Source organism: Rhinolophus ferrumequinum, chromosome 8 (genome assembly GCF_004115265.2).
Source record: "Rhinolophus ferrumequinum isolate MPI-CBG mRhiFer1 chromosome 8, mRhiFer1_v1.p, whole genome shotgun sequence".
NCBI lineage: Eukaryota > Metazoa > Chordata > Mammalia > Chiroptera > Rhinolophidae > Rhinolophus > Rhinolophus ferrumequinum.
In genome coordinates, this window is record NC_046291.1 from 30,344,607 (window position 1) to 30,369,684 (window position 25,078).

The 25,078-nt window shown below is 37.6% G+C and overlaps 2 protein-coding genes across 10 annotated transcripts; one reads left to right on the plus strand and one right to left on the minus strand.

The window, feature by feature from the left end:
- Positions 1–62: 62 nt before the first annotated feature.
- Positions 63–14,308, minus strand: NIF3L1 (NGG1 interacting factor 3 like 1). 3 transcript variants are annotated; one of them, XM_033111911.1, is made up of 7 exons: positions 14,243–14,308; positions 11,537–11,997; positions 10,358–10,520; positions 8,002–8,128; positions 6,475–6,613; positions 4,755–4,838; positions 63–1,578 (listed from the first exon to the last, which is right to left on the minus strand). In XM_033111911.1, exons 2-7 carry the CDS (start codon positions 11,970–11,972, stop codon positions 1,394–1,396), a joined length of 1,134 nt encoding a protein of 377 aa, XP_032967802.1. In that variant the 5' UTR covers positions 11,973–11,997; positions 14,243–14,308; the 3' UTR covers positions 63–1,393. The 3 variants fall into 3 exon arrangements, with proteins under 3 accessions (XP_032967802.1, XP_032967804.1, XP_032967803.1); XM_033111913.1 differs by lacking the exon at positions 14,243–14,308 and adding an exon at positions 13,447–13,593; XM_033111912.1 differs by lacking the exon at positions 14,243–14,308 and adding an exon at positions 12,094–12,219.
- A 53-nt stretch (positions 14,309–14,361) lies between these two features.
- PPIL3 (peptidylprolyl isomerase like 3) lies at positions 14,362–25,013 on the plus strand. Of its 7 annotated transcripts, none has more exons than XM_033111897.1 (7): positions 14,362–14,453; positions 15,226–15,287; positions 16,427–16,501; positions 17,583–17,676; positions 18,043–18,110; positions 21,311–21,429; positions 24,428–25,013. In XM_033111897.1, exons 2-7 carry the CDS (start codon positions 15,285–15,287, stop codon positions 24,552–24,554), a joined length of 486 nt encoding a protein of 161 aa, XP_032967788.1. In that variant the 5' UTR covers positions 14,362–14,453; positions 15,226–15,284; the 3' UTR covers positions 24,555–25,013. The 7 variants fall into 7 exon arrangements, with proteins under 7 accessions (XP_032967788.1, XP_032967791.1, XP_032967789.1 ...); XM_033111898.1 differs by having other exon boundaries at positions 14,398–14,459; XM_033111895.1 differs by lacking the exon at positions 14,362–14,453 and adding an exon at positions 14,569–14,678.
- Positions 25,014–25,078: the final 65 nt, after the last annotated feature.

Below are 25,078 nucleotides of genomic sequence, written 5' to 3' on the forward strand. Positions count from 1 at the left end.
AAGCCAATTTGGATAGAATCACTCTTTTCATTCATAGTATTTTTTTTTTTTTTTTTTTTTTTAACTAAAAACATCTTGAAGTGCCTCAAAAATTTTGGGTGCATCTTACAGATATGATGAAGATTGTAGCAGAATTATGTGCTCTTCTTTAACTTGTTTCAGTATCAATGTCGTTAAGCTCTAACCAGAGTTTGACTGGTAAGACTCCAATTTTTGCTGTTACTTGCTTCTGTCAAGACTGAACAGACCTGAAAGCTTGAAAGATTCTTCTGGCTGCTCTTAATAAAATTGCTAAATAAATGGGCCAAAAAAGGCATAAGGGATGTGTAAAACAGGTATTTACACTCCACAAACTTGGCGTTAAGACTGAATTCCTTATGAGGGAGTTCTAGTTCTTGTGCTACTCCTCCAGAAACTGGACTTTCTTTGCATCATGTTTGTCATTTTAACACATGAACATTTCATTTGTATACAAAATCAGTGAGTTTTGGAGATGGTTAATAGGTTTTGCTTAACTTTTTAAAAAATTAAGAAAACTAAAAAAATTACCAAGAAAACTTTTAGAAGTCTACTCCCCCTCTGCCCCCACCCCAGCTATTCAAATGTGGAACCAGTAGAATTGTTCAGAATGTATTTTCCTACATTCTAGGAGGGGAGACAGCTGTTTCAGTTTGCTCATCTGTAAAAATGGGACTAAAACCTATATGCTTTTTATAAGGGATTGAAAATGTTTATAAACCACCTAGAGTGCCTGGCACAAAATTAATATTGCATAAGTAACCACTAGTAGTATTTGAAAGTCAAGCATCTTTATATATTACTAATAAAATTATAGGTAAGTTACCTAAAAAGCAATAAAATAAGTTATATGTATGTTAAGGGGAAAAAAAACACCTCATCATAATAAATCTCTTCCTGATTCTGAAATTTAGGGGGGAAGATTATGATCTAGAAACAGGAATATACAGACAGACCATATCATCTCCTAGATCCTAGAGGCTACTATCTAGAAATAAAGTGTTCCAATCCCTAGTTTTTAAAGTATATTTTAAAATTAACCAAGGGCAGAAAGATTTAGAATGACACACCCCATCTATAATTAAGCTAAGGCGATTACTTGGAACTACTTCCCACGACTAACAGATTTTAGTTGCTCTTGCCTAAAGCTTATAATATATTTGTTCTTTATAATGAATATTTGTTCTTTAATGATTGCTACATTACAGTTTTGACCACATAAGCTACAGAACATTTGGTGAAGCAGATTAACAAACCATAATGTACATTCTAAGACATTCTTTCAGAAGGATACCAACTTCACTGATTTCATGTTACGCATTTGAGTTAGGAGTGAAATGGTTTGTAGACTGCCATCCTGTTGTTCTTGTATGCATTATACCACATGAAGAGGGTCCCTGTCTGTTTCTGACAGGATAATATTAATCTTATTCTCCAAGTGAACACCCAGCATATCTCGAAGATCAGAAAGAAAGCCTCGTTCAGTATTGCTGTGTTCACAAAGGATGACATTGATTCCTTGGGAAGCAGCATCCAGAATATCATGATGGGACATCTCACCTACCAACAAAGGAAAGAGCAAATACTTAAGTACTAAACACAGTCTATGGAATGCTGACTCATAACCACACAAAGACTAAGTTTACATTCTGTATGAAACAAGTGCAATGCAGCAGAACTTTATATACACATCTAGCAAGTGGTGTACAGGTTTCTTACATGTCCTCCATTTTAAAAAGAGATAGACCATCACACTGAAAATTCCAAATTCTTGGCAGATGCAAGACAAGTATCCAAACTTGCATATTCGACAGTATCTAATACTTCCAGAACATGACCTGTAAGAACCCATTCAAAATGTTTCCACAATAAAATAAATGACCACTACTAACTATTAATAAAATGGGGCTTTCAGAAAGTTTCTGTCTTATGTAAGTATTAAATAACAAACATCGAGAAAATTCTCGAGGTATACTTCCCAGAAGACTCCTTTATGCTTTGTGCGCACTAAAATTTTCAATATCAACCCTAGTCCAATGCATATGAATGAAATGAACATAAGGTTATTTCTTAATTAAAAACAAGGTATTTTCCTTTGACTTAGGCAAAATTCCTAGAAATTCTGTTACTGGTGGGAGAGGATCATATCTTTTGTGAAAAGATTTTGGGAAAATGCAAATGTTTTGAATTTTTAAAAACATCTGTGAATCTGATGACTTCTAATTTAAGAGCAAAAATATATTGTACATAATTTGGCTTGTTCACAAAAATAATTTTGAAATATATTTAGAAACATAAAAAAATTAGGAAAAAGTGTTCTTAAAAAAAGGGCTTTTCTCCCCCAGAAATTTTCAATTCCCCACATTCCTACCCCCGCCATATGTGTTATTTCATTATAAGGGATAGCTTTTCATTCAAGCACCTTTTAAAACATCTTAATATCAAGGTACAATAAAAGGAGAAAAAGACACTCCGGTGGCCCAGTTAGAAGCCATGCTTTAGGAAAGACAAGTCTGGCTGCCTGGACAATTATAAATGCACAGGCTGGAGAAAGCATGAAAGTGGGGAAATCCATGAAGACCTTGTAATAATAGCTAAAGGCAAAGGAAAGAAAAGCCTGGCTCAGGAATGCAACTGTGGGAAAGAAAAAGCAAATGAGAGAATTTACACAGTATTTGCAAGGAGCAAGCTCCTCATCAGCTGGTCTTTCTGGGACGTTACCCTTAACAGCCAAATACCATGTCACACTCAAAGGAAGGGTGATGAATGTCAGCAGAGGCCTATATAGTCCTTTGGCTAGTGCTTCCCAACCCTGAGGTCATGTTCAGAGTGATGCCTCACAGATCCTAGACATCTAAAGTCAGCCAGATAAGAAGATATTTTCCATTTCCCCAACAGGAAGGACAGCTTAATATTTTGGAACTCTTGTGAATTTACCTTATGTACATACTGCTTTACAATAAAAAAACTAGTTTTAAAAAAGTCATTATTTATGAAGAAATAATCAGACATCCCAAATTGAGAGATATACCAAAGCAAATGGCCTATACTCTTCAAAAATGTCAATGCTCTGAAGACAAAGCTAGGAACTAGACAGTATATTAATAAGTTTTAACGATACTAAATTCCTGAATGTGATCACTGTTCCATGGTCATATAAGAGAATGTCCTTGGTCTTAGGAGATATATGCTGGTGTATTAGGGGTAAAAGGTCATCATGTCTGCAATTTATTACAAAATGGTTTTGGGGGGAAAACATATGTTTATACACACATGTATATACACACACTTACATAGTAAGTACACAGAGAGAATGTACAAGTGTGGCAAAATATAATCATTAGTAATCTAAGTGAAGGGAATACAGGAATTCATTGTACTATTCCTGCACCTTTTCTTTAGATCTGAATTTCCTTCAAAGTAAAATGTTACAATCAGTCACACACTATGCTGTAAGATACCCCGTCAAATTGCCTATGTATACAGTAGGTTTATTTCAAGCGGGTACAAGACTGAGGGCTTAGAAAAATCTTCCCTCTTCAGAAGGATAGAAAACAGATAATGGTTATGTACATTTTCAGTTGGTTCAGAGCCACTACCTCAGGCTTGCTCAGATGCTGCACCTCTATGCTGCTGGATGTGACCATGTTTCCAGAGCAGCAGCCTTTGTAAGAGGGTGTGCTAGATAATAAGGCACACGTGGGGGTGCCGGAGAGGCACAGAGGTAGCCAAGGGAACGACCAGAAGGTTAAGGCCTAGAGTCTGGTCCTAGAAATGGGAAAAGTAACTTTGAACTCCCTCCGCTGACACTGAGGCGCAGCAGAGGTGGAAATGCAGCCGGTAGCAGCAAGTGTGCAAAGTGCCTCCAGCTCCTTTGGAGGAATGAGGAGCCACGTTACCTATTAGCTATTATCCTCAAGGACAGTGTCAAGCTGGGAGCCAAACAATTACCAATACAAATGCCTACAGGAGGTTAAGGACAAAGTGACAGGGATCAAAGAGGAAGGCAGGACCATCAGGGACAGAAGCCGGAGTGACAGAAAAAGCTTCTCAAAGGAGGTGTCTTTGAGCTTATCTGTAGAAGTACAAAGAAAGGGGCAACAAAACGTTTTCTAACCAGAGGAAAACAGCATCAGCAAAGGCTGCATGGAAGAGGATGAAATGTTCAGGCTTCACCGGGACAGATAAAGGAAATCACTGCACATTTTCAGCCAGGATATTACGCACCATCAAATTTGTACTTTTGAAAGTTAATTTTGAGGGAGTTTGTGGAAGGTTAAGATCAGAGACTTGATGAAGTACTTCTCAGGTAGGAGATGATGCCTGGATAGAGATAAAGGGAAAGGTTCTAGAAAGATTTTGGAGCTAGAACTGACAGGAACTGGTGATTGACTTTAGGGCTGAGTAAGAGGAACCATTTTCTAGCTAAGGTGACAAGGTAGAAAGTGTCCCATTAACTGACATGAAATCTGAGAGAAACCACATTTAGGAAGAATAATGGTTAAACGTTGAACATCAGGTTGTTTGTTTTTTAGATAATAAACTGTTAAATGATTTTTTTCCCTCCACAAAGAATATTTTGGGGTAGTTCCTATTTAGTTCGGATTCAAGATATTAGATCCATCTATATGCCAGGTGCTACCCTAAAAGCTGGTATCTTTTAACTTGTAAAATATAAACCAAGGTTGCGAAAGGATACACAAAAAAAGGGTAGAAAGAGGCCAAGGCGGGCTTACCTGTGAGATAAAGGTCGGCCTCTGTGCCCCGCAATACACTGCTCCCAGAACCAGCGCACAAGGCCACAGCTTTGACTTGGGACTCTTCAAGAAAAAGGAGACAAGAGACCAATACTTTGTAATTCCCTTCATTTTAATATTATAATTTGCACCAAGAATTCTAAATGTAATGCAGACTTCACTACTGGTCTCATCACCAATATAGGAATTTGCTTACTGAATTTTTAAAAATACCAAAACTTGTCTTGACACAGGCAAACAAATTATCTTTGGTATGGCACAGCTAAACCAAGGCAGGGTTGTTACTCCCTTGGACATACATGGCGCCACAAGCACACAGAAGGCACCACTGAGCAATGCTAACAATACAGCTCTAGGCTTTATTGCAATGCTACTAGGTAAAGTAACCACCTGGCTGTCCAGGCAACAGTGAGAGGTAGGCAGTTAGTAGCTGTTCTCAGATGAGGAAGCAGAGGAATTAAAAGGGCTAGTTAGAAGACCGCTACGAATGGATTTGATACATTTTAAAATACGGTATTTATCTTAAAAGAGCATCCTCTGAATTGTGAAATAATAGAAAGTTTCAAGCAAAAATCCAACAACCATTTAGCACTTAGATTTCTAGGTGGATACTTCATTAGTGGCCACGCCACAGTGGTTTATTTCAAAAGAGGGGCTCTGGAGTTGGATCTGAAGTCAAATCCCACTTCTGCAATCCATTTTCTTTGGAAATTAACTCCTAGGAATTATTTCATCCAACTGTGGACTTTTGGGTAACTTAGTTATCTCTGCACCTCAATGTTTTCACATATACAATGGGAACTCTAACACCTACCACAGAGCTAATGAGAGCTAGCATTTACTGTACTTAATGTGCCAGTTACTGTGCTCTGTCATGTGGATTATATATCTACCTTGATGAGTCAGGTTTTATTATTACTGCAGTTTTTTCAGAAGTGAATACCAGGATACAAAGGGGTTAAATAACTTGTCAAAGTCATGCAGCAAATAGGACAGATAAATTTGAGCACAAGACAGTCAGAATCCACAGCCACCACCTCCGTGTTCCTTTGCAGTGGGAACTCACGTACTTAGGATACTCAGTACGGTGCTAGGCTCACTGCAGGGTTCCAATAAATGTTCTGTTCGTTCCTTTTGTTCCCCAAAGTACTGGGAAAAGCCAAAAGAAAAGACAGCGACTACGAGACTCAGAAACCACAGTGGATCACTTCACTTAGTAGCATCTCACTGTGAAGTACCGCCAGTATTGTAAAGTGCAAGATTTGTGTAGTAAGTGACGCAGTTATAATTTCCAGCTCTTCCTGGCATGTGGTAGGATTGTGGTAGGATAACCCACGTCCACCCTGGGTTAGATTGGGCAATGGGACCAATTCTGGACAATGAGTTGAACAGAAGTTCATTTCCAGGCGAGAATGTTTAACTGATGGTTTAAGATACTCCAAAACTCTTGCTCTGCAACAGCGACCAACTTCCCCTGCTGACTTGAGATGAACAGAGTGTGACAGAGAAATAAACCTTGTTGAAGCCAATGAGATGTTTACAACAGCAGAACCTAGCCCACCCTGACTGATAACGTAAACCAGTCATCTCCCCGTGAGCTAACACGTTTTCTTTCACTTATATTAATACAGTCAAGAATTTAAACTTTTGCCCAATGTTATCAGTATGTCTACTGGACAAATAAAGAAGACATATTTACCTAAGGTCCTCCCTACCCCAAGAGCAAGGCGAACATGAGATAGTTTTAGGTGCCTTTTGATTCGCTCAATCATGGTTGCCAAAGAGACAGATTCATCCAGTATGCATAACCGTCCCATTCCAGTATGTAGAAGCAGAGGCTGAAGAGAAACAGAAGTTAGAAAAACTGGGCATCATCAGTCCTAGAAAACAAACCTGTAGAAGAAACAGCAAATGCTGACATCAATACAACATGCACCCTGTGAGCTTACGATGGCCAGCTCCAGGCTAAAGTTTGGGGATACAAACCTGACAAAAACATTCTCTGACTTCTAGTCACATTGCCCAACTTTCCCAGTCTCCTGGGAAGGCAGATGTTTAAATAATCACAATAAAAGTGCTTAAATACAAGGTAGGTGCTATTTTTTAGTGGGAGCACAAAGGAATGACAAAATGAGCTGGGTCTTGGGGATGGGGTACTTGGAGGAAGCAGATTCAAAGGTTTCACAAAGACTTGCGTCTCAAAGACAGACTAGAAAGGAGTTAAAAGAGTGATGTCAAGTGCAGAGTGGCAGGATAGCCTGAGATGTGGAAAGGCATCCTAAACCAAGAGAATACCTACAAAGGTGCCAAGGTGTGGGAGCACGCTGAAGGCAAGACCAAACGCAGACAGTGTAGCCGCTGTGCAGGGCAGCGGACAGGACTGGGAAGAGGCTGGAGACGAGCCATGGCCAGTCATGAAAGGCTGTGTACACTGTGTCTGGATTGTCTCCAGTAGCTGCACACTTAGCGAACCACTCATAATCCCAAGTGAGGGAAGAGTACAGTTTCAACTACTGTGCTGGCAAAGTAAGTATAGAGGAGAAACATTTTATAGCTTTGGGGACAGAATCAGTACGGCTTGGATTTACAGGGGCCAGGGAGAGTTGTAGAAATTTGGAAAATAGGTAGTTGATGCCAAAAATGAAAAAGAAAAATGAATAGTATTTAAAGGTGTCAAAAAGAAAAAACAAATGGAGCCACTTTAAAACTGAGCTAGAGCTGCCATGCCAGAGGAACTGCCTTGCACCTCTTATGCCTCAAACCTTTGGAATGTTAAAACATTCCACTGGCTGTTTTAACCATTGGACTGGCCTAAAGCAACCTTGTGTATCCCAAAAAACTGTCTGCAAGAATAACAAGAAAGTAGATACTATGGTTACCACACTAATGGCTACCAATCTGGTAGTTATAGTATTATGAAGTCTTTAGAATTAGTGTCACTATGTTATGTGAGAACTGGGAGAAATTTTTGTTGTTTATAAGCTATCCAGTCTGTGGTATTTTGTTATAACAGTCCAAATGTGTTATAGCAGCCCAAATGGACGAAAACAAGTACCAACATTTTTCTATTCCTGGAATGGCTCCTTTTCTCAATAGAATTCCCAGGGAATATTATGCCCTCATCACCACTTTGTGCTTCTTTAGGTAATAGTTAATAGCCTGATGATCTAACAACAAATGAATTTCCCAAACAAAAATGTGCAGCAATGTAAGATATTTTTATTACCTTCTCCAGTGACAGAATTTCGGTCTTCTGATAAAGTTGTCTGTTCTGGGAAAGAAAAGCCACCACCTGCATCAAAGCTTGCTGACTACAATTCAGACTGATCCGTGTTTGTTCTTCACCATCAGTCCTAGAAAAAAAGTCACTCACTGGTTTAAGATAAATACAAAGAAAAAGTATTTTAAATAATCCATAGTTTACAATTTCCTATAATAGATTAGATTTATATGGAATTTAGGACTTAATCCCAAACCATTTTCTAGAATACTTTTTCTCAAATTTTAGAATGCATCAAAATCGCCTTGTGGAAAAATACAGACTGCTGGGTGACAGCCTGAGTTCCTGATTCTGTAGATCTAGGTAGGGTCTGAGAATTTACTTTTCTAACAAGTTCCCGGTGACGCTGAGGTTGCTGGGCCAGGGACCTCACTTCGAAACCACTGTTGTAACTAACTGTTCTTAATCCCGGTCTTGCATCAGAGATTTTCTGCCAGCTTCTTGAAATGACAGCTGCTGGGCCCTTCTACACATCCAGCAAAACGCCTATGAATGGGGCTAGTGCAAACTGAATTTTTTTAAAGCCCTAAAGAAATTAATTTTCAAACATCACTGAATAGAAGAATTTCCTGGACAGGTTCTCAGGAGAACCCCATTCTAATTACACAGCTCCAGGATGAAGCCAAAAATCTGCATTTTTCAAAAGTACTCCATTAACAATGAAGCACAGGGTCCTTGAATCACCCTTTAAGAAGCAATGCCCTAGAGCCTCTCCAAAATAATTGGCATCAAGAATGGTTTGTATTTAATCATAAACTCTATTAAATATAGAGTTTAAAAATATAGGTTTTAGAAAGTTGGAAAATAAGATAGATGATAAACTAAAAGACACCTTAAAATATAATCTGGAAGTCTAGTTGTCAACATTGGAATAACCTGCAGAGCTTTGAAAAGAAACAGCAAAAACAATGCCTGAGCCTCAATTAATGATAAAACCCAGATATTATCTGTAATATGGAAAAACTAGAACCAAACTAAATGCATTAGTTAAAAAGAAAAAAGTCCATCAGGAAGAGGAATGCTTAAAGAAACTATAGTATATCCATAAGAGACACTACTCAACGTTTAAAAAGAAAGAGATCTTATATACCCCATGGAAATATCTCTAAGACCTCATTAGTAAAAAACGCAAATACAGTATACCATTTAATTGAACAATAAAACAGAACTATAAATTTCTTTATGTTTCTACATGTGTTTAGAAAGATAGCCACTTCTCTGAAAGCAAGGAAAAAGACTGAAAGATTCAGGAATTAAGTAGAAGGGACCAGGAAGACTTGCATTGTGTCAATTTTTCATGCTTTACTTGTGTAATTTTCTTTTAATTTCAGTATTTACACAGTATTTCAGTATGGTAAAAGACATCCATGATGGACTCCATGTAGTCCTATAAATAATTTTTCTTGAGATTCTTGAAATTCCCCAATACTATTAGACGACATTTCCAATGATATTACTAGAAGGTATCTATACTTAAAAACTACTCATCAAAGGAGTCATTTTATTTTCAAAGGAGTCAATTTTTGAAGTAGCTTGATACAGATTTTCATTTTATTAAGGTCATTTATTTATCTTTTTTTATTTGAACAATTATTAAATCCTGGCTTTGTATAACTTGTCTTTTATGATGCTTCAATAGTTATTAGGGTAGATTAACCTAAAAGAAAACTTATGAGGCAACATTTTGGTATCTCTACCCTAAATAAATAAATAATTATGCCTATAGGAGGCAACTGTAATGTATATTTCCTTTAAAGAGCTTGCAAATCATTGATTTGCTGGGAACTTATAAAAGTAAAACTACGTTACGTATCAGTATACCACTATGGTTTATATATACAGACACATCTCATTTTATTGAGCTTCACAGGTGTTGTTTTTTCACAAACTGAATGCAAGACCTTCCACTAGCAAAAAAGATTACAACTCATTTTACTGTGATACTTGCTTTATTACAGTGGTCTGGAACCAAACCTGTAATATCTCCGAGGTATGCCTATACCCCATAGTAAAAACAACTACCTTTCACCATAACCAGAAGAATGAGAAATACTGTACATAAAATGTGTAGTATAGGCCCTCCTACATAAAAAATACTTGAGTGTTACTTAGCATTTTTATTGTTTTGAAAAACTCTCATAGTTCTCTTCCTCCAGGACCACATACAAGTGACAAGTATGCTGCTTTTAAACCGATCCCAGGGAAAACAATTTGTGTCACACCTAAATACCAGAGTTATAGAATTTGTAAGGAAGAGCCTTACAAATAAATACAAACCAAAAAAGAGAAAAATACATTGTACCTAGCAGAAAAAGAAGTGACAGAAACATCTGAAATTCCTTTCACTGTAGAAATGACTTCGTCCAGGTCTTGGGTGTGGTCAACATTGAATTCTACTCTGTGTGTTCCCTTCGTGGGATAGTTGGGTGCTTTGGAAGGATGTATGGGCCTGGAGGTGCAAACTCCTAAAAAAATAAATAAATAAAATTGTGGGGCAATGGAGTTTTTGTGTTGTTTTTTTTTTTTTTTTCAATTAAAAAGATAAACTATTACGTGTAACACTTAAATAAGGATTTTTTTTTAAAGATTCATTCTCAGATGCTTATACCGTGTTTCCCCGAAAATAAGACCTAGCCGGACAATCAGCTCTAATGCGTCTTTTGGAGCAAAAATTAATGTAAGACCCGGATGCATTAGAGCTGATTGTCCAGCTAGGTCTTATTTTCGGGGAAACACAGTATAATATATACATACATACGAATCCCTTACATACACATCCAACAGTCTCCATAAACTAGAGATTTAGTACAGACATACACAATCAAATTTGTTTTCAGAATTATTTCCCAGAAGACTCAAGTATCACAAAAACGTGGACAAGGCTGATTTATGAATTTTTAGATGATATGTAGAATTGTGACTGCTTACGAAATTTACTTATGTAAACAATGACTCAGGTTGCAAATGCTCATAATATACTTGACCACATCAATCCAGATTATATCATCATAAAAGCTTCAGCCCAAAATAAATGAGTAAAAGACTTATTAAAAATAAAGCTAAAATGCATATACTGAATTCCTTACTTATACTGGGCATAAGTAAGCATTCAATAAAACTCTGATGTCTATTTGACTGACATACTAAGCATATTCTGGAAAGGCCTAAGCTTTCAACTCAATTTAACAAGCATTTCAAGAGTGGCTGGGCGCTAGGCACTATGCCACGTGACTGAGGAATCAATCACAAAGCTCAGTCCAGCAACGAAGATTCCCTATGCTTTCCTTACTCATTAATCATAAAAATTTTATTTTTCAAATGCAATTTAATTGCCAGATTTTAGCAACATTATTTTTAAATATATTATGTAAAAATAGAATGGTCCCACCCCTAAAGCAGTTAAAACTCTATTAGAAAGACATTCTAAAATTTCAAAGCATGTATAAGGAAAATATTAAACATAAAAGAAGAGGCTTCTGACCAAGCCCTTTAGCCAACCAGCTGTTGACTCCCTGGGGTGCAGCGTCATAGGCTGTGTGAGGTGAGTAAATAGCGACTCTGTTCTCCAGAGCCCGAATCACCAGGCGCTCCTTCCAGGTTTTCCAGGTTATGCGCTTCATAGGTTGGAAAATAGGTGGATGGTAGGAGAGAATGAGATCAGCCTTCTTTTGCAGAGCTTCCTCCATCACTTCCTCGGTCAAGTCATTGGTCAGAAAGAGTGTGTTTACAGTATGTGGCGGGCTTGGTTCCACCAGTAATCCAACATTGTCCCAACTCTCAGCAAACGACAGGGATGCAAAATCATTCAAGGAGGAAAGGAGAGCCTTCAAATCCATGAAGGAACAGGAAGAATTGCAGATCAGGGAATGAACTAGCCGAACTGTCGTGCGGACCAGGTGTACACGAGATGACAACATACAGAAATCAGGTAAAACTGAGTATCTGAAGTCAGAACAGAAAATGATACACATGTACACTTTAGGCCCAGACTTTTGAGGCAATAAAGCATATGAGCAAAAGAGCTACAGTCATACATACCTAGGTTCAAATACTGGCTCTGCACTTACATGTTGTGGGGACAGAGCCCCAAAAAGCAGTTTCCAGGCTCTCAGCCTCACATAGAAAGGTGCTGGCTCAGGTAGTAAATGGCCATCGACTGTGATCAAATGGCCAGCAGCTGTGGCTAGTTGGCCGTCAGCTGTAACCAGTGAGCCATTGGCCACGAATATAACTGCCGTGGCTAGGCTAGCAGAAAAAGGGGGGAGCTAGCAAGAAGATGGTGGCTGAGCCTGCAAGCGGCGCAGTGAGGGTTGAGAATTGTGTGGCTCCTGGTTCCTGTTTCTCCAACCCAGCCGCCAGCGAGAGTATAGAGATATGACTCCCCTACTTATGGCTCCGTGGGTGTTCCTTTTTGGCCTAGCCATATCCTGCGTTTTTGTGTGGGTAGTGGGACCAGAGACCCCGCCGGATGCTCCGCACGACACTTGGCGTAGGCGGCAGGATCCCCTGCGCTACACATATTATCTTGGGTAAGTCATGTAACCTCTCTGAACTTGTTTCCTCATCTACAAAATGGAAATACTACAACCTTCACAGGCCATCTGGAGGAGCACATGTATTAATATGTGTAAGTCAACTAGCACAAGACTGGTACATAATACACAAATGTTCATCCCCTCCTCTCCGGCCCCCACCACACCCCTGTTCTTGTTCTCCCCACCCTAGCTTCCACCACTCTCCTCCCTTCTCCATTTCTCTAAATATTACCCTATCTTCCAAGTTCCTTTCAACTTCCTAAATAAAGCTTTTTTTGACAAACCTTTCTTTTCAGTGTCTCCCTACTCCCTGCCCCACCCCGCTCTGCCCTGGTATTCTCATAATATTATATTCCTGTTTGTCTCCCCAGTATGCTAATACTACAGGAGCATAGGAACTATCTTTCATACGTCTCAGTATCACCAACATAGGCCAGCACTAGATGCTTACTGTACAGATGTACACAATCCCCCTCCCCCATCACAGCAGAACTTGGGAGTTAGGGTGGTATATATTGGCATTGAAAAGTACTCAAAGGGCAGGAGCTGCTGCCCCTGAACCAACACCTGCTACAGGAAGGCCAGGCTCAAGAGGTGAAGGTGGAGGGCACTTTGCCCAGAGTCTGTAAGCCTTCTAAGACAACCATATCCAATACAAAAGATAACATTGTCAACTCCATTCTTAAATTAATAACCGTAAACACTTTTGTTTTTTAAGAAAAGCATTTCATTGTATGCCCAATAATTAACAAGAAAGCATAGCCAATTGTAAATTTAATATTCACAACCCAATGATTTCAAAAGCAGATTTGGGGCAACATTTCTACAGCAAAAATATTTGAGATGTGAGTAGTACTTCAATATAGGATTTGAAGTGATGGGGCGCCTCCATTAACCACTCAAGCCTGGGGTACTGGAAGATCTTCTCAGGTCCTTATAATACCACTTCCACTCTGCACATTCCACATCCTGATAGTTCTCCATTCTCCAGACTCTTCTAAATCTGGCAAGTGCAAAAGTGAAGCTCTAGTGGGCCAGCCCCCGTTGAGTTATCTACTGTTACTTATGAAAGAGCACTTGGAAATAACAGACACCCACCTCCCCTCTCCCGTCGCCATTTCACAGATTAGGAAACTGCAACTCTGCGTAGCTTGATGCCACAATTAATAATGGGAGGCGGCAGAGCATGGTGGGTAAGAGCACGACTCTGAAATCAGACTGACAGACTCCCAAAGCTACCGCTGTGTAACGTTACTTAACCTCTGTGGTTTCCACCGCTAAAGAATGGAAATAAATGCCCAGCTCATAGGGTTGCCTCAAGATTTAACCGTAAAGCTGGAAACAATACTTGACCCGTGTTTAGTAACATTAGTAAGTCCCACTATACAGCCTGCAAACTACACCTTAAGTTACCTCATCTACCCTTCACTTCCGTCCCACTTCAGGCCTCTCCCAGGACAAGAAAGAGCCCTTGGCACAGCCAGTAACTCGTTGAATCTGGACTCCTGCCCCACTAGTGCCCTACGCTCTCATACTGCAAGCCAGTTTTCTGCCTCTATCACCTCTTGGACCCCTGTCGTTGCACTTTGCACACAACAGCCTCATGCCACAAGAACCTAAGTCCGCCGGGATTTAAGTCGCTGAAAACTCACCAGTCCTGGAACACTCTTCGTGCGTCACTTCCGGTCCCGTGCGGGACTTCCGGCCTGTGGGAATAAGTGAGGCAAGGGAATCAGGAGGAAGTGGTCCTTCCCATTTTTACCTCTGAGTCCAAGGATTGCTGCCCATAATAGTTCCGGGCTACGTGTCTCGTCCTAATATAACTATTAAAAGAGCTCCTTTTCACTGTCAAAAGTGTTTCAGGTAGGGGTAAGTTACATTGTCTCCCTAGTTTTAGACATTTGGGTTTGAGACAGGGAGGAGAGGGGAGGAAGGAGGCAAGCTCATTAGGGGCGTTCTCTCGAATGTGTCCCACGCTCGACTTCCGGTGGCTGAAAGATACTAATTTTCAATTTAGAGACCTGGCGGAGGTATCTGCGATTGCATCTTTCCTGTTTTAGCTACAGTTGTGTTAATCGAAGTGGTTAAGTAAGTATGGGGTAACGCGCTCATTCTTTCATTAACTTATTTAAATGCTTGCAGAGCAGTGTGTTTTAGTTCTTAGGCTGCTTAGAGTGAGCATTCTGGGCGGGAAACGGCAGACTTAATAAATTAATGAAGTATATGGTATATTAGTTATAAGTGCTATGGAGAAAAGAAAATAGGACAGGTACTAGGGTTAAGGCATTTTTAAATAGAGTTATCAAGTCAATGAGACCTGCCTTTTGAGCACAGACTTGGAGGCTGAAGAAAATAGCCGTATAGATGCCTGAGTGTAAGCGTTCCAGGCGAAGGGAGCAGCCAATTTCTAGGCCCCAAGTCGGCTTGTTGAAGGACTTGCAAGGAGGCTCTTGAAGAACAGTGAGTAGGGGAAGTAGGAGGTTGAGGGGCTTGAGTCGGAATTCCTCATCACTTCCATAATCGGATTTTTATTTCTTGGGAGGTGCTCTTCGAGACTTTTAAGTATGCAGTAAACGTGAGCATGAGTGAGGTAAGAGAGACAAATCAACTTAATTCTTTTTTCTTTTGGTAATAGAGATTTGTTTTCGAACTTCTCTCAATAAGACTGTGAGAAATTAAGTAACAGTAAGAAAAATGGTAAGTTTTATAGAATTCTTATGAATATCTTTCATTGTAAGTAATTTTTAGAAATTTAGTCAAGGGAAATAAAACGGCATGGAAATTTCAATAAGAAGACAAAGAAAAGTGGTAAGCTGTAGAATCATACACTGAAAATATTCTAAACAAAACCAGAAGTAAGCAAAATTACTTTTAAATTGTTTTTGTTTTCACTTAAAACACACAATTTATATTTTGTGGAAAAAAGATTGACTACAAGATATAGAGATGAAAAAGGTGAGTAGGAGGAGCAGAAGGATATAGCTAGGTGTGATCATTATAATTGGAAGCTTTTCTCTGTATCTAAGGTGAGCGAGCAGCTAGAGCTATAAGTAGGTGAAAAACAATGAAAATAATGTCCTGCCCCACTCCCACCCCACCCGGTGCTCTCAACAGGCACACACACTCCTCTCTATTTTCAACCTGGGCATACTTTCTGAATGCTAGATACTATTAACAAGAATAGAAATGAAAAAGGAAGCCCCAAAATACATTTCCTTCTTTCTGGAATGGGGTAACAAAAGGAATATTCAAGCTACCAAAATAACAGGTAAAACAAACAAAAAGCAAGCATGCAGAGTACTATGGTTACCTTTGCACATTTACAATCTAGAAACACTGACACTTTTTACGTCTTGTCTTTAGTTGAGAAAGAAATTGTTTTTTAGCTCTGCATCTCATAAGTAAATTACATAAGGGAAATGGTGGAAACTATATTTTGAAATTCATTTTCTTACTATTGTTCAGTAAATGTCCGTGATGTTAGTGAATGCCATTTAAATCAATAATACTAATATTACAATTGTTTTTATTGATGAAAAATTGAAACTTAAAATAATTATTTCCATCACAATATTTGCTCCCCAGTTTTTAGCATAGGTGCTATTTTACCCTAAACTTTATATTTATCTTCTGGAGTTTTTTTCCTACTGCAGAAGTAAATTTTGAAGAAATATAACTTATCTCCCAGAGCTTCTATGTGGACAGGTCATCTCTGAAACAGTATTTCTATCTGTTTTTATTTAGGCTGTCATCTTTAATATCTAGTTAGAGAAATCATACAGTGCATAAAGTCACCTGAAGAAATCTGTTTTTCTCACATTCTCTCTCCTTTTTAGTCGGTGACACTGCATACAGATGTAGGTGATATTAAAATAGAAGTCTTCTGTGAGAGGACACCCAAAACATGTGAAGTGAGTATCATTATGTACCAAAAAAAAAAAAAAAAGAGTTAATGCAGCAGATAACTATTTTGAAATTGAACGATTCAAAAATAACCAACAATAAATAGCCAAAAACCTTTTCTATAAAACCATTGTCAGGTAAAGCCAGCCATCATAATTTCTGGCCTAATTTCAACTTAAACTTTCTTGATGTCAAAAGTGGATCAAAGAAAGTGTAGATAATTTTTCTCTAACCATAGAGTGGCTGGTATCTTTTTCTTTTGGCTCATTTTCCTCAGGAAACATAAATAATCATGAAATATCAGGTAAGAAAACTGTTCCTTACATTATCTCACTTGTTTAAATGACAAGGATAGAACGAAGAAGAGTCAGCTTTATATATTTATTTATTCAACAATTATTTATAAAAGGCTATCTTGACAGTGTCTTGGAATAAAGTGATGAACAAGAAACATTCCTTGCCCTTGTGAAGATACTATTCTAGGTGGGAAAATAGGCCAGAGTAAGGGTGGGGTGGGGTGGGAGGGCTCATTCTCAAAAAAAAAAAGTAATTCTAGAGGGTGATAATGCCTTGAAGGAAATAAAATGTTAAGATAGAGGATAATGGGGAAAGGAATTATTTAAAAGAAGGTGAGGGCAGGCCTACCCAAGAAAGTGATACTTAAACTGAGTGTGAAAGGTAATGAAGGCATCTCCATGGAAAGATATATAAAAAGAACATTCCAGATATAGAGATAGCAGATACAAATGCCTCAAAGTGGGAAAGCCTACCTCTTTTGGATGAATTTTCAGGAGACTGATGGGGTTAACATAGTAAGCAACAGGGATGGGGTTATTATCATATAAGATGTAGAGTTGGACCAGCTCATGCAGAGCTTATTAGGCCCTGCTGAGGATTTTGTATTTTATTTCAAGAACTGAAGGAAGCCATTAAAGTGTTTTAGTCAGGGAAGCAACATTATCCAAAGTAATGCCTAAAAAACATAGTTTAAATATGCTGTTATAGTGTTTTCAGTAAATACAATTAGTTTTATATCTTAAATTTGTTTCTGCTACATGATTTCTCAATCATTGTTTTTACTCTCTTCAGAATTTCTTGGCTCTCTGTGCCAGTAATTACTACAATGGCTGTATATTTCATAGGAATATCAAGGGTTTCATGGTTCAAACAGGAGATCCTACAGGTAAGTTACTCCATTAATAGCTAGGGAATTGGGTCTATAGTGAGAAGAAGAGGGTAGACAAAGAGTAGGAAAATAAAAGCATGTGGAGTTTTTATAACTGGGCTACCTTACAATAGCAAGCAATTTTTAAGCTGAAGCTACTAGCACCTAGCCCTAAAATATGAATAGTACTAATAAGGAGCATTTTTATTTTTTCTACAGATACTTTATTTTTCTGGTTTGTAAAGTGAAATTTTGGGAAGTAAGAGAGGACATACTAAATTTTATTTGTATTCAAAGAGTTACACTGTAAACCAGCCCTTAAGTTTTAGAAAATAAACCCTTTCTCAACTTTAATTAGATACTTCTGTTTGTCTTGTAATATAGGTACCGGAAGAGGAGGTAATAGTATCTGGGGCAAGAAATTTGAGGATGAATACAGTGAATATCTTAAGGTATGTCCCCAGTGCTTCAAAATCTGTTTTCTCATGCCTTGTTTACACTTGGAAATTTCGATACATATGTTCTAGTAACACAAGGTAACATTATTAGTAAGCAAATATTAATACTTTTTTTGTGAAGTTTTTGCACACTTAATAAATGATATCAAGGAGAAAATATAAATGGTAGTTCTAACCTAAAATATATACTGGAATCTTACCATCACATGAATCTTAATATTAAGTGAGCTCATCTTTGGGTCCAGCCCGAAATATTTAATCAGTAATGTACCACAGGAGCTTAATGTGTCATTATAAAATTCATCGAATAAAAAAATATATAAATAAAATTCGTTAAATGATGTGAATCATTGCCCTTTTTAGAGAGTGGGGAGGAAAGACTATCAGAACGTCTGGTTACAATATTGCCATTATCAATCTCCAATTTTAATCATCTTTTGTTAGATGTTTAAATATTCCTCTCTTAATGCCTGCAGATCTCAGCAGTTAAAGAGAAGTGCATATAAATAAATCTTCAGTATAGTAAAACTAGGGATTTTTTCAGTATTTTTTCTATATTTCTAAAACTTTCTAAAGGATTTTCTTTTTTTCTAAAATGAAAAAACTAATGCATGCCTATTTAAAAAAAAAATTAGTTCCACTTCCCAGAGATGACATTAGTTAACAGTTTATCATGTATTCTTTTAACTTTGTCTCTGCATAGAATAACTTTATAATTAGAAAAAAACAGATAAGTTTTCCTCAATCAGAATAAGTAATTTAGTATATTTTATTTCAGTTACATTAAAATATACCCAGAAAATTTTCTGAAAAAAAAATTCATTGCAATGTTTATCTCTGGATGGTGGGACTGGGAGTAATTTATTTTACTTTTTTTTTTTGTATCATAAAGAAATACTTTTGTTATAGGAGTCAGGGTTGGGAGATGCTGAATTGTTTTTAAAAAATCATCCTTTTCCTGAATTAGAAACAAAATAATCTTTTAGGCATTAATTAATGACAGCTTTCATAACAGTAATCTGTCATCATATACCAGTGATTTTCAACCTTGGCTGTTACAGACTCACCAGTAGAAGTTTTAAAAGTATAAAAAATTAGGGCCTTAGCCCCACCACCCAAACACAGAGAAAAACAGTCAGTAGGACTGATTAGGACCTTGATTATATTTTAACGTTCCCTAGTGATTCCTACACAGCCAGAGTTAAAAACCATTGTTTTATACACCAGAGTTGAGGATGATGTGTATTGAATGTTCACATACTCTGACCCAGCAATTCCATTCCCAAGTGTTTACCCTAGGGAAACTCTTGTACATATGTATCAGGAGACATCTACAAGAGTGTTCCTAGAGTACTAGTTTAGTAGCAAAAAGCTAAAAACAACCCAATGTCTATTGATTATAGAATGGAAATTTTAATATGTTCAATAGTGGAATATTATAGAGCAGTAAAAAATCAGAACTACAGCTACATATATATGTATGAACCTTAGAAAGATAGTAAGAGTAGAAAGCATTGCCCAGAAGAGTACAAATAGTATGATACTATTTTATAGAGCTCAGAAACAAGCCAGAAAACAAGCAAAAGGAAACAATACAGTTGACCCTTGAACAGCGTGGGGGTTAGGAGCACCTATCCTCGTGTAATTGAAAATCTACGTATACCTTTTGGCTCCCCCAAAACTTCAGTTTTCCCTCAGTATTCATGGGGCATTGTTTCCAGCACCACCCTCCACACACATACTCATATATACACGCAGATCCCAAAATCCACAGATACTTAAGTCCCCTATATACAATGGCATAGATCAGTGCATACTGTTGGCTCTACACATTTGTGGACTGCCAACTACAGATAACGCATACAAGTGGACCACACGATTCAAACCCATGTTAAATATCCACTCAAGAGTCAACTGTATATTGTTTAGGCATGTGTAAAGATATTAGAATAGTGGTTACTTCTTGGAGAGGCTGAGGTAATAGATGAGGGGAACACATAGACACATACAACAGTTTGGTAAATTTTAATTCTTAAAGCTTAGAAATAGGTGAATGGATACTTTTATTAAATTATAAGGTACATAAATTCTTGTGTATGTATCAAATACTACATTTGATTAATAGTCACCATTTTTGGGAGACCATAAAAAAAGACCTGTTTGGTTTTTTTTTTTTAATTTTTGTAAAAATTTATTTCAGCCAAACTGATGACATACATATGCCAGGAAGCAAGACCTCACATCCTGCCTAAAGCATTAATTTCTTGATGTAGCTGAATCTCTACATTGATATTGCTAAAAATAAGTCTGCATTTCTCCAAAGTGAAAATAAAATTAATTAGGGAGTGTATATTTCTATTGCTTGTTTCATTAATGTCCCTGATCAATAGCTAGAGTAATCATTAGAGTTATTTTTAGTATATATTGGGTCACCTCCCTATAATATGGTTCTGTCATGTCTTCAATCTTATGTTAGTAAAATCCTTTTAATTCCTGTACAGTCCCTTGTATAACAAATAGTATCATGACTATTAGAGTTAAATGAGACCTTCTTTGGATCACCTCATTCTGGGGTTATGAACTGACTGTCCATGGGTGGAAGACCCACAGATGCATTCTCTGTGAATTGATTAAAAAAAAAAATGTAATGCTATTTGGCAAGAGATACTCTATTCCTTTAGCCAGACTCTTCCACTCCCTAATGTTTACATTCTGCCCAGTTACCAATTTATTATCTACTGACCCTTGTGAGCATTTGAATTATGAAGAAAACCCCTGAAATAGTACAATCTCCCTTTTTTACAGATAAAGAAACTAGCCAGAGTCCAGTGTGTATGTGAAGAGATTATGGGGATTTTGGTTTTATTGTCTGCCTGATCGTTTCATGCCAGCACACTGTTCCTTAATACAAATGTAAGGATTATTTCTGTTATACATTGGTATTGCCAAAAGTGTTTGTGAAAATGAAATTAATAGGGGGATATGACTTAATATATAATTTACATGTAAGTTTTCAGAGCTACAGATAATACAGAAACTGAACATATGAGTTAGCCCAAATAGAAGATGATTAAATATTTTCTTGGTCCCTTAAATATTGGGAAATTAAAGAGTGCATGTCTTGTTCCAATCCTCTATTTGGAATATTTATATGAAAACATAGTTAAATTAATACTTTGGTCTGTCTTTTTCAGCACAACGTTAGAGGTGTCGTATCTATGGCTAATAATGGCCCAAACACCAATGGATCTCAGTTCTTCATCACCTATGGCAAGCAGCCACATTTGGACATGAAATACACAGTATTTGGAAAGTGAGTATTCTGTTTACGGTTTTCTTCTGTGGACTTTCATTGCAAGGGTTGCACATGAGTGGCTGTGATGGTAGCATAATATTGAAAGAGCAGTATGAGAGCTAAGCATACCTGGAGTTTAAGTCCATCACTTACCAGCCCTGTGATCTTGGGAAGTTAGAACCTCTCTGAGCTTCAGTTTCCTTATTTTGTAAAAGAGGGCCAATACTTTCTTTTTTTTCAGGATCATTGTGCAAATTAACAGTAATGTGTCTGTTTTCATTAATAGAATTTTGCAAGAACTAACATCTGATAAACAGTAGCTTAAATAAGATGAACTGGGATGGTGGTTCTATCATGTCACGAATGTTCTAGGTGCCTCTGTCTTTCTTCTCAACCATCTTTAGCTTCCGTCCTCAGTCTCATGACATGGTCATTACATGGGCAGTCAAAATATCTGTGTTCCAGGCAGAACAAAGGAGGAAGGGCAAAAGGTACCTGCCAGCTGAGTCTGCCCCTTTTTAAAGAGATTTCCTGGAAGACCCAGAACTTTGCAATTGGCCTCCCCTCATCTACAAGGGAGGGTAACAAATGTTTTTCACCCAGGCACGTTACCACTCTCAATGAAATCAGGTTTCTGTGAGTAAGAAGAAGGGAGACTGGTTGCTAGGAAGGTATTTAGCAGTCTCTGCCAGAACATCCATTACAAGCACTATACCTGGGAATGGCTTTTGTAAATCAGCAGGAAGACAATTTGTTTATTCAACAAATATTTACTATGCTCAAGGCATGGTTCTAGAATTTGTTTTATTTAATCATTTGGATACGAAGTTAGGCTAATTAAAAATAGAAGACTCTACAACTTTCTTTTTCATTCCATATACATGTCTAATATAGATTATTAATAATTAATGAAATATTATAGCCTCTAGTATTCTTTGTATAGATAATCCAGGTTCCCTTCTTTTTATTTTCTCCCTAACCGCTATTCAGAATTATTGATCAGTAATTACCAGGACTTACCTTACTGGATTTGTAACACAACAGTAGAGTTTAGAATCAAAACTATAGAGTTTAGGTTCATTAACTTCTTGAAATTGTGTGTTTTGTGTATATGCACACACATTTTTCTGGGAAAATGATACATAGTTTTCCACTAGTTCTCGAAGGGGCTGTATCCCAAATACTTGACTAGACTTCCTTGCTTCAATTCTGCATGCCCTTTTTTGCCTGAGATTTGTTTTCTATATTCTCTGTTTCTCTTACCCAGAAGGTGGGAAAGCCTTTAACACTTTAAAGACCTTAATTGTTATACATTTGAGAGTAAAATCGAAAGGTTTTAGTTATATTACCATTTTAGTGGAATTGTAAAATAAAATTTTTATCTGTTGTATTTTTTAAGTATATACTATATATCTTAGGAATTGATTTGAGTTGCACTAAGAGGTATAATCTAAAAAGCCACCTTATCTTAGCAAATGTTTTAGACTAACTTTCAAGGACATACTTTTTTTTCTTCTTTGTTTATTGGGCTGACAATGGTTAGCAAAGTTACATAGGTTTCAAGTGTACAATTCTGTGATACATTATCTAGATATCACATTGCATGTTCACCACCAGAGTCAGTTCATATATTTGATTACGTTTACCCTCATCCACCACCCCTTTCTCCCCTTTACGCTCTGGTAGCCACTAATCTATTATCTGTGTCTATCAGTTTTTGTTTCTTTGTTCGTCTTGTTCCTTTGTTGCTTTCAGTTTTATATCCCACATATCAGTGAAATCACATGGTTCTCGACTTTTTCTGACTTGTTTCGCTTAGCATAATAATCTCAAGATCCATCCATTTGTCCCAAATGGCACTATTTCGTCTTTTCTATTCCATTGTGTATATATACCACATCTTCTTTATCCAGTCATCTATTGAAGGATACTTTGGTTGTCTCTGTGTCTTGGCCACCGTAAATAAAGCTGCAATGAACACTGGAGCACATACATCTTTACGGATAAATGTTTTCAGATTTTTTGGGTAGATACCCAGGAGAGGGATTGCTGGGTCATATGGTAATTCTATTCGTAATTTTTTGAGGAACTTCTACACTGCTCAAGGACATACTTGAAGGATAGCTCTCAATATATTTTTTTCTTACTGGAAACATGAAGGGGGCTTTCTAGAAGTGGGCTTAACTGTTCATCTTCTCTTTTTCTGTTTTTATTATTATTGCTTTGTGTTGTTCAGAAGCAAATATTAAAAACACCATATTTAAACAAGAAAGTGTAGGGGCCAGCCCAGTGGCTCAGGTGGTTGGAGTGCCATGCTCCTTAACACCAGTGAGCTGCGCCCGTTACAGCTAAGATAGTGAACAGTGGCTCTCCCTGGAGCTGGGCTGCTGTGTGCAGCTGGAGGTTGGCGTGAGCTGCTGTGAGTGGCTGACCGGTGACCGGGAGGCTGCCACAGCTGGTGGAAGTGTAAGGCTCATAATACCAGCATGGGCCAGGGAGCTTTGTCCTGCACAACTAGACACAACTAAACTGAGAAACAATGGCTTGAACCAGAGTGTGGGGTAGAGGGAGGCGGAAGAAGGGGGAAAAAAAAAGTGCAAAGTGGCCACCTACTTAAGGACCTTCAGTGTAGGGTAGTATTGTCAATGATAGTGCCATCCTTACATATTTTATCTGGTTATTTCCTATAGCAAAGAAAATCTTCTGACTGGTTATATTGGCTCCTTTTGTAGCTATGCTGTATTAAGTGGGGCAGAATACAATGTTTAGACGCTTTAGTGGGAATATTCCTACCCACTGCTATTGTTGTCTAAAGACATAAAAATGAATTTTTGCTTATAAATTTTAGCCCATATCTATGGTAGAAAATCAAATCAATATTGTACACTCAGCTAGAGAATTCAAAGAACTATGAGAATGGTCCTTTTCTCTTAAGAAGACTATAATTGTTATAGATATTTGGATATTGTGTTTCAATCTGAGGAAATTTTCATACGTTATATTGTTTCTCTTTCAGGGTAATAGATGGTCTGGAGACTCTAGATGAATTGGAGAAGTTACCAGTAAATGAGAAGACATATCGACCTCTTAATGATGTACACATTAAGGACATAACTATTCATGCCAACCCATTTGCTCAGTAGCTATACTGGACACGGACAAAAACTTGGCAAATATTTGAGGGACATACCTATCGTGGTTAGCCAATTTTTGTTTGTTTGTTTTTTTGTTTTTAAGGAGGGCACAGTTCACAGTCGCCCATGCAGGGACCAAACCGGCAACCTTGGTGTTATTAGCATCACGCTCTAACCAACTGAGCTAACCAGCCACCTGGTTTTCCCTGTTTTAATTATGTCAGAGAGTATATCATCCTGCTTGTTTACAACTAAGATCTATGAATTAGTGGTACCAAGGGGAGCCAAACAGCTTTTACTCCCATCCTTAGAGCATATTCTTTACTATAACTATTGTCCAATGTACTTAAGTTTAATTTTTTTAAAAAACCTTCTGGTTTTTCTTGTTGTTACAACATATAAACATTCATTTTTAAATGCTGAGACCCCTGTCAGGCATTTTTGAGCACCCTCATTATATACTCCTACCATTTCTGGTCCACATCCTGGAAATACCATTTCCATTAATTATTCACTTTGTGCAGTTAGAGGAA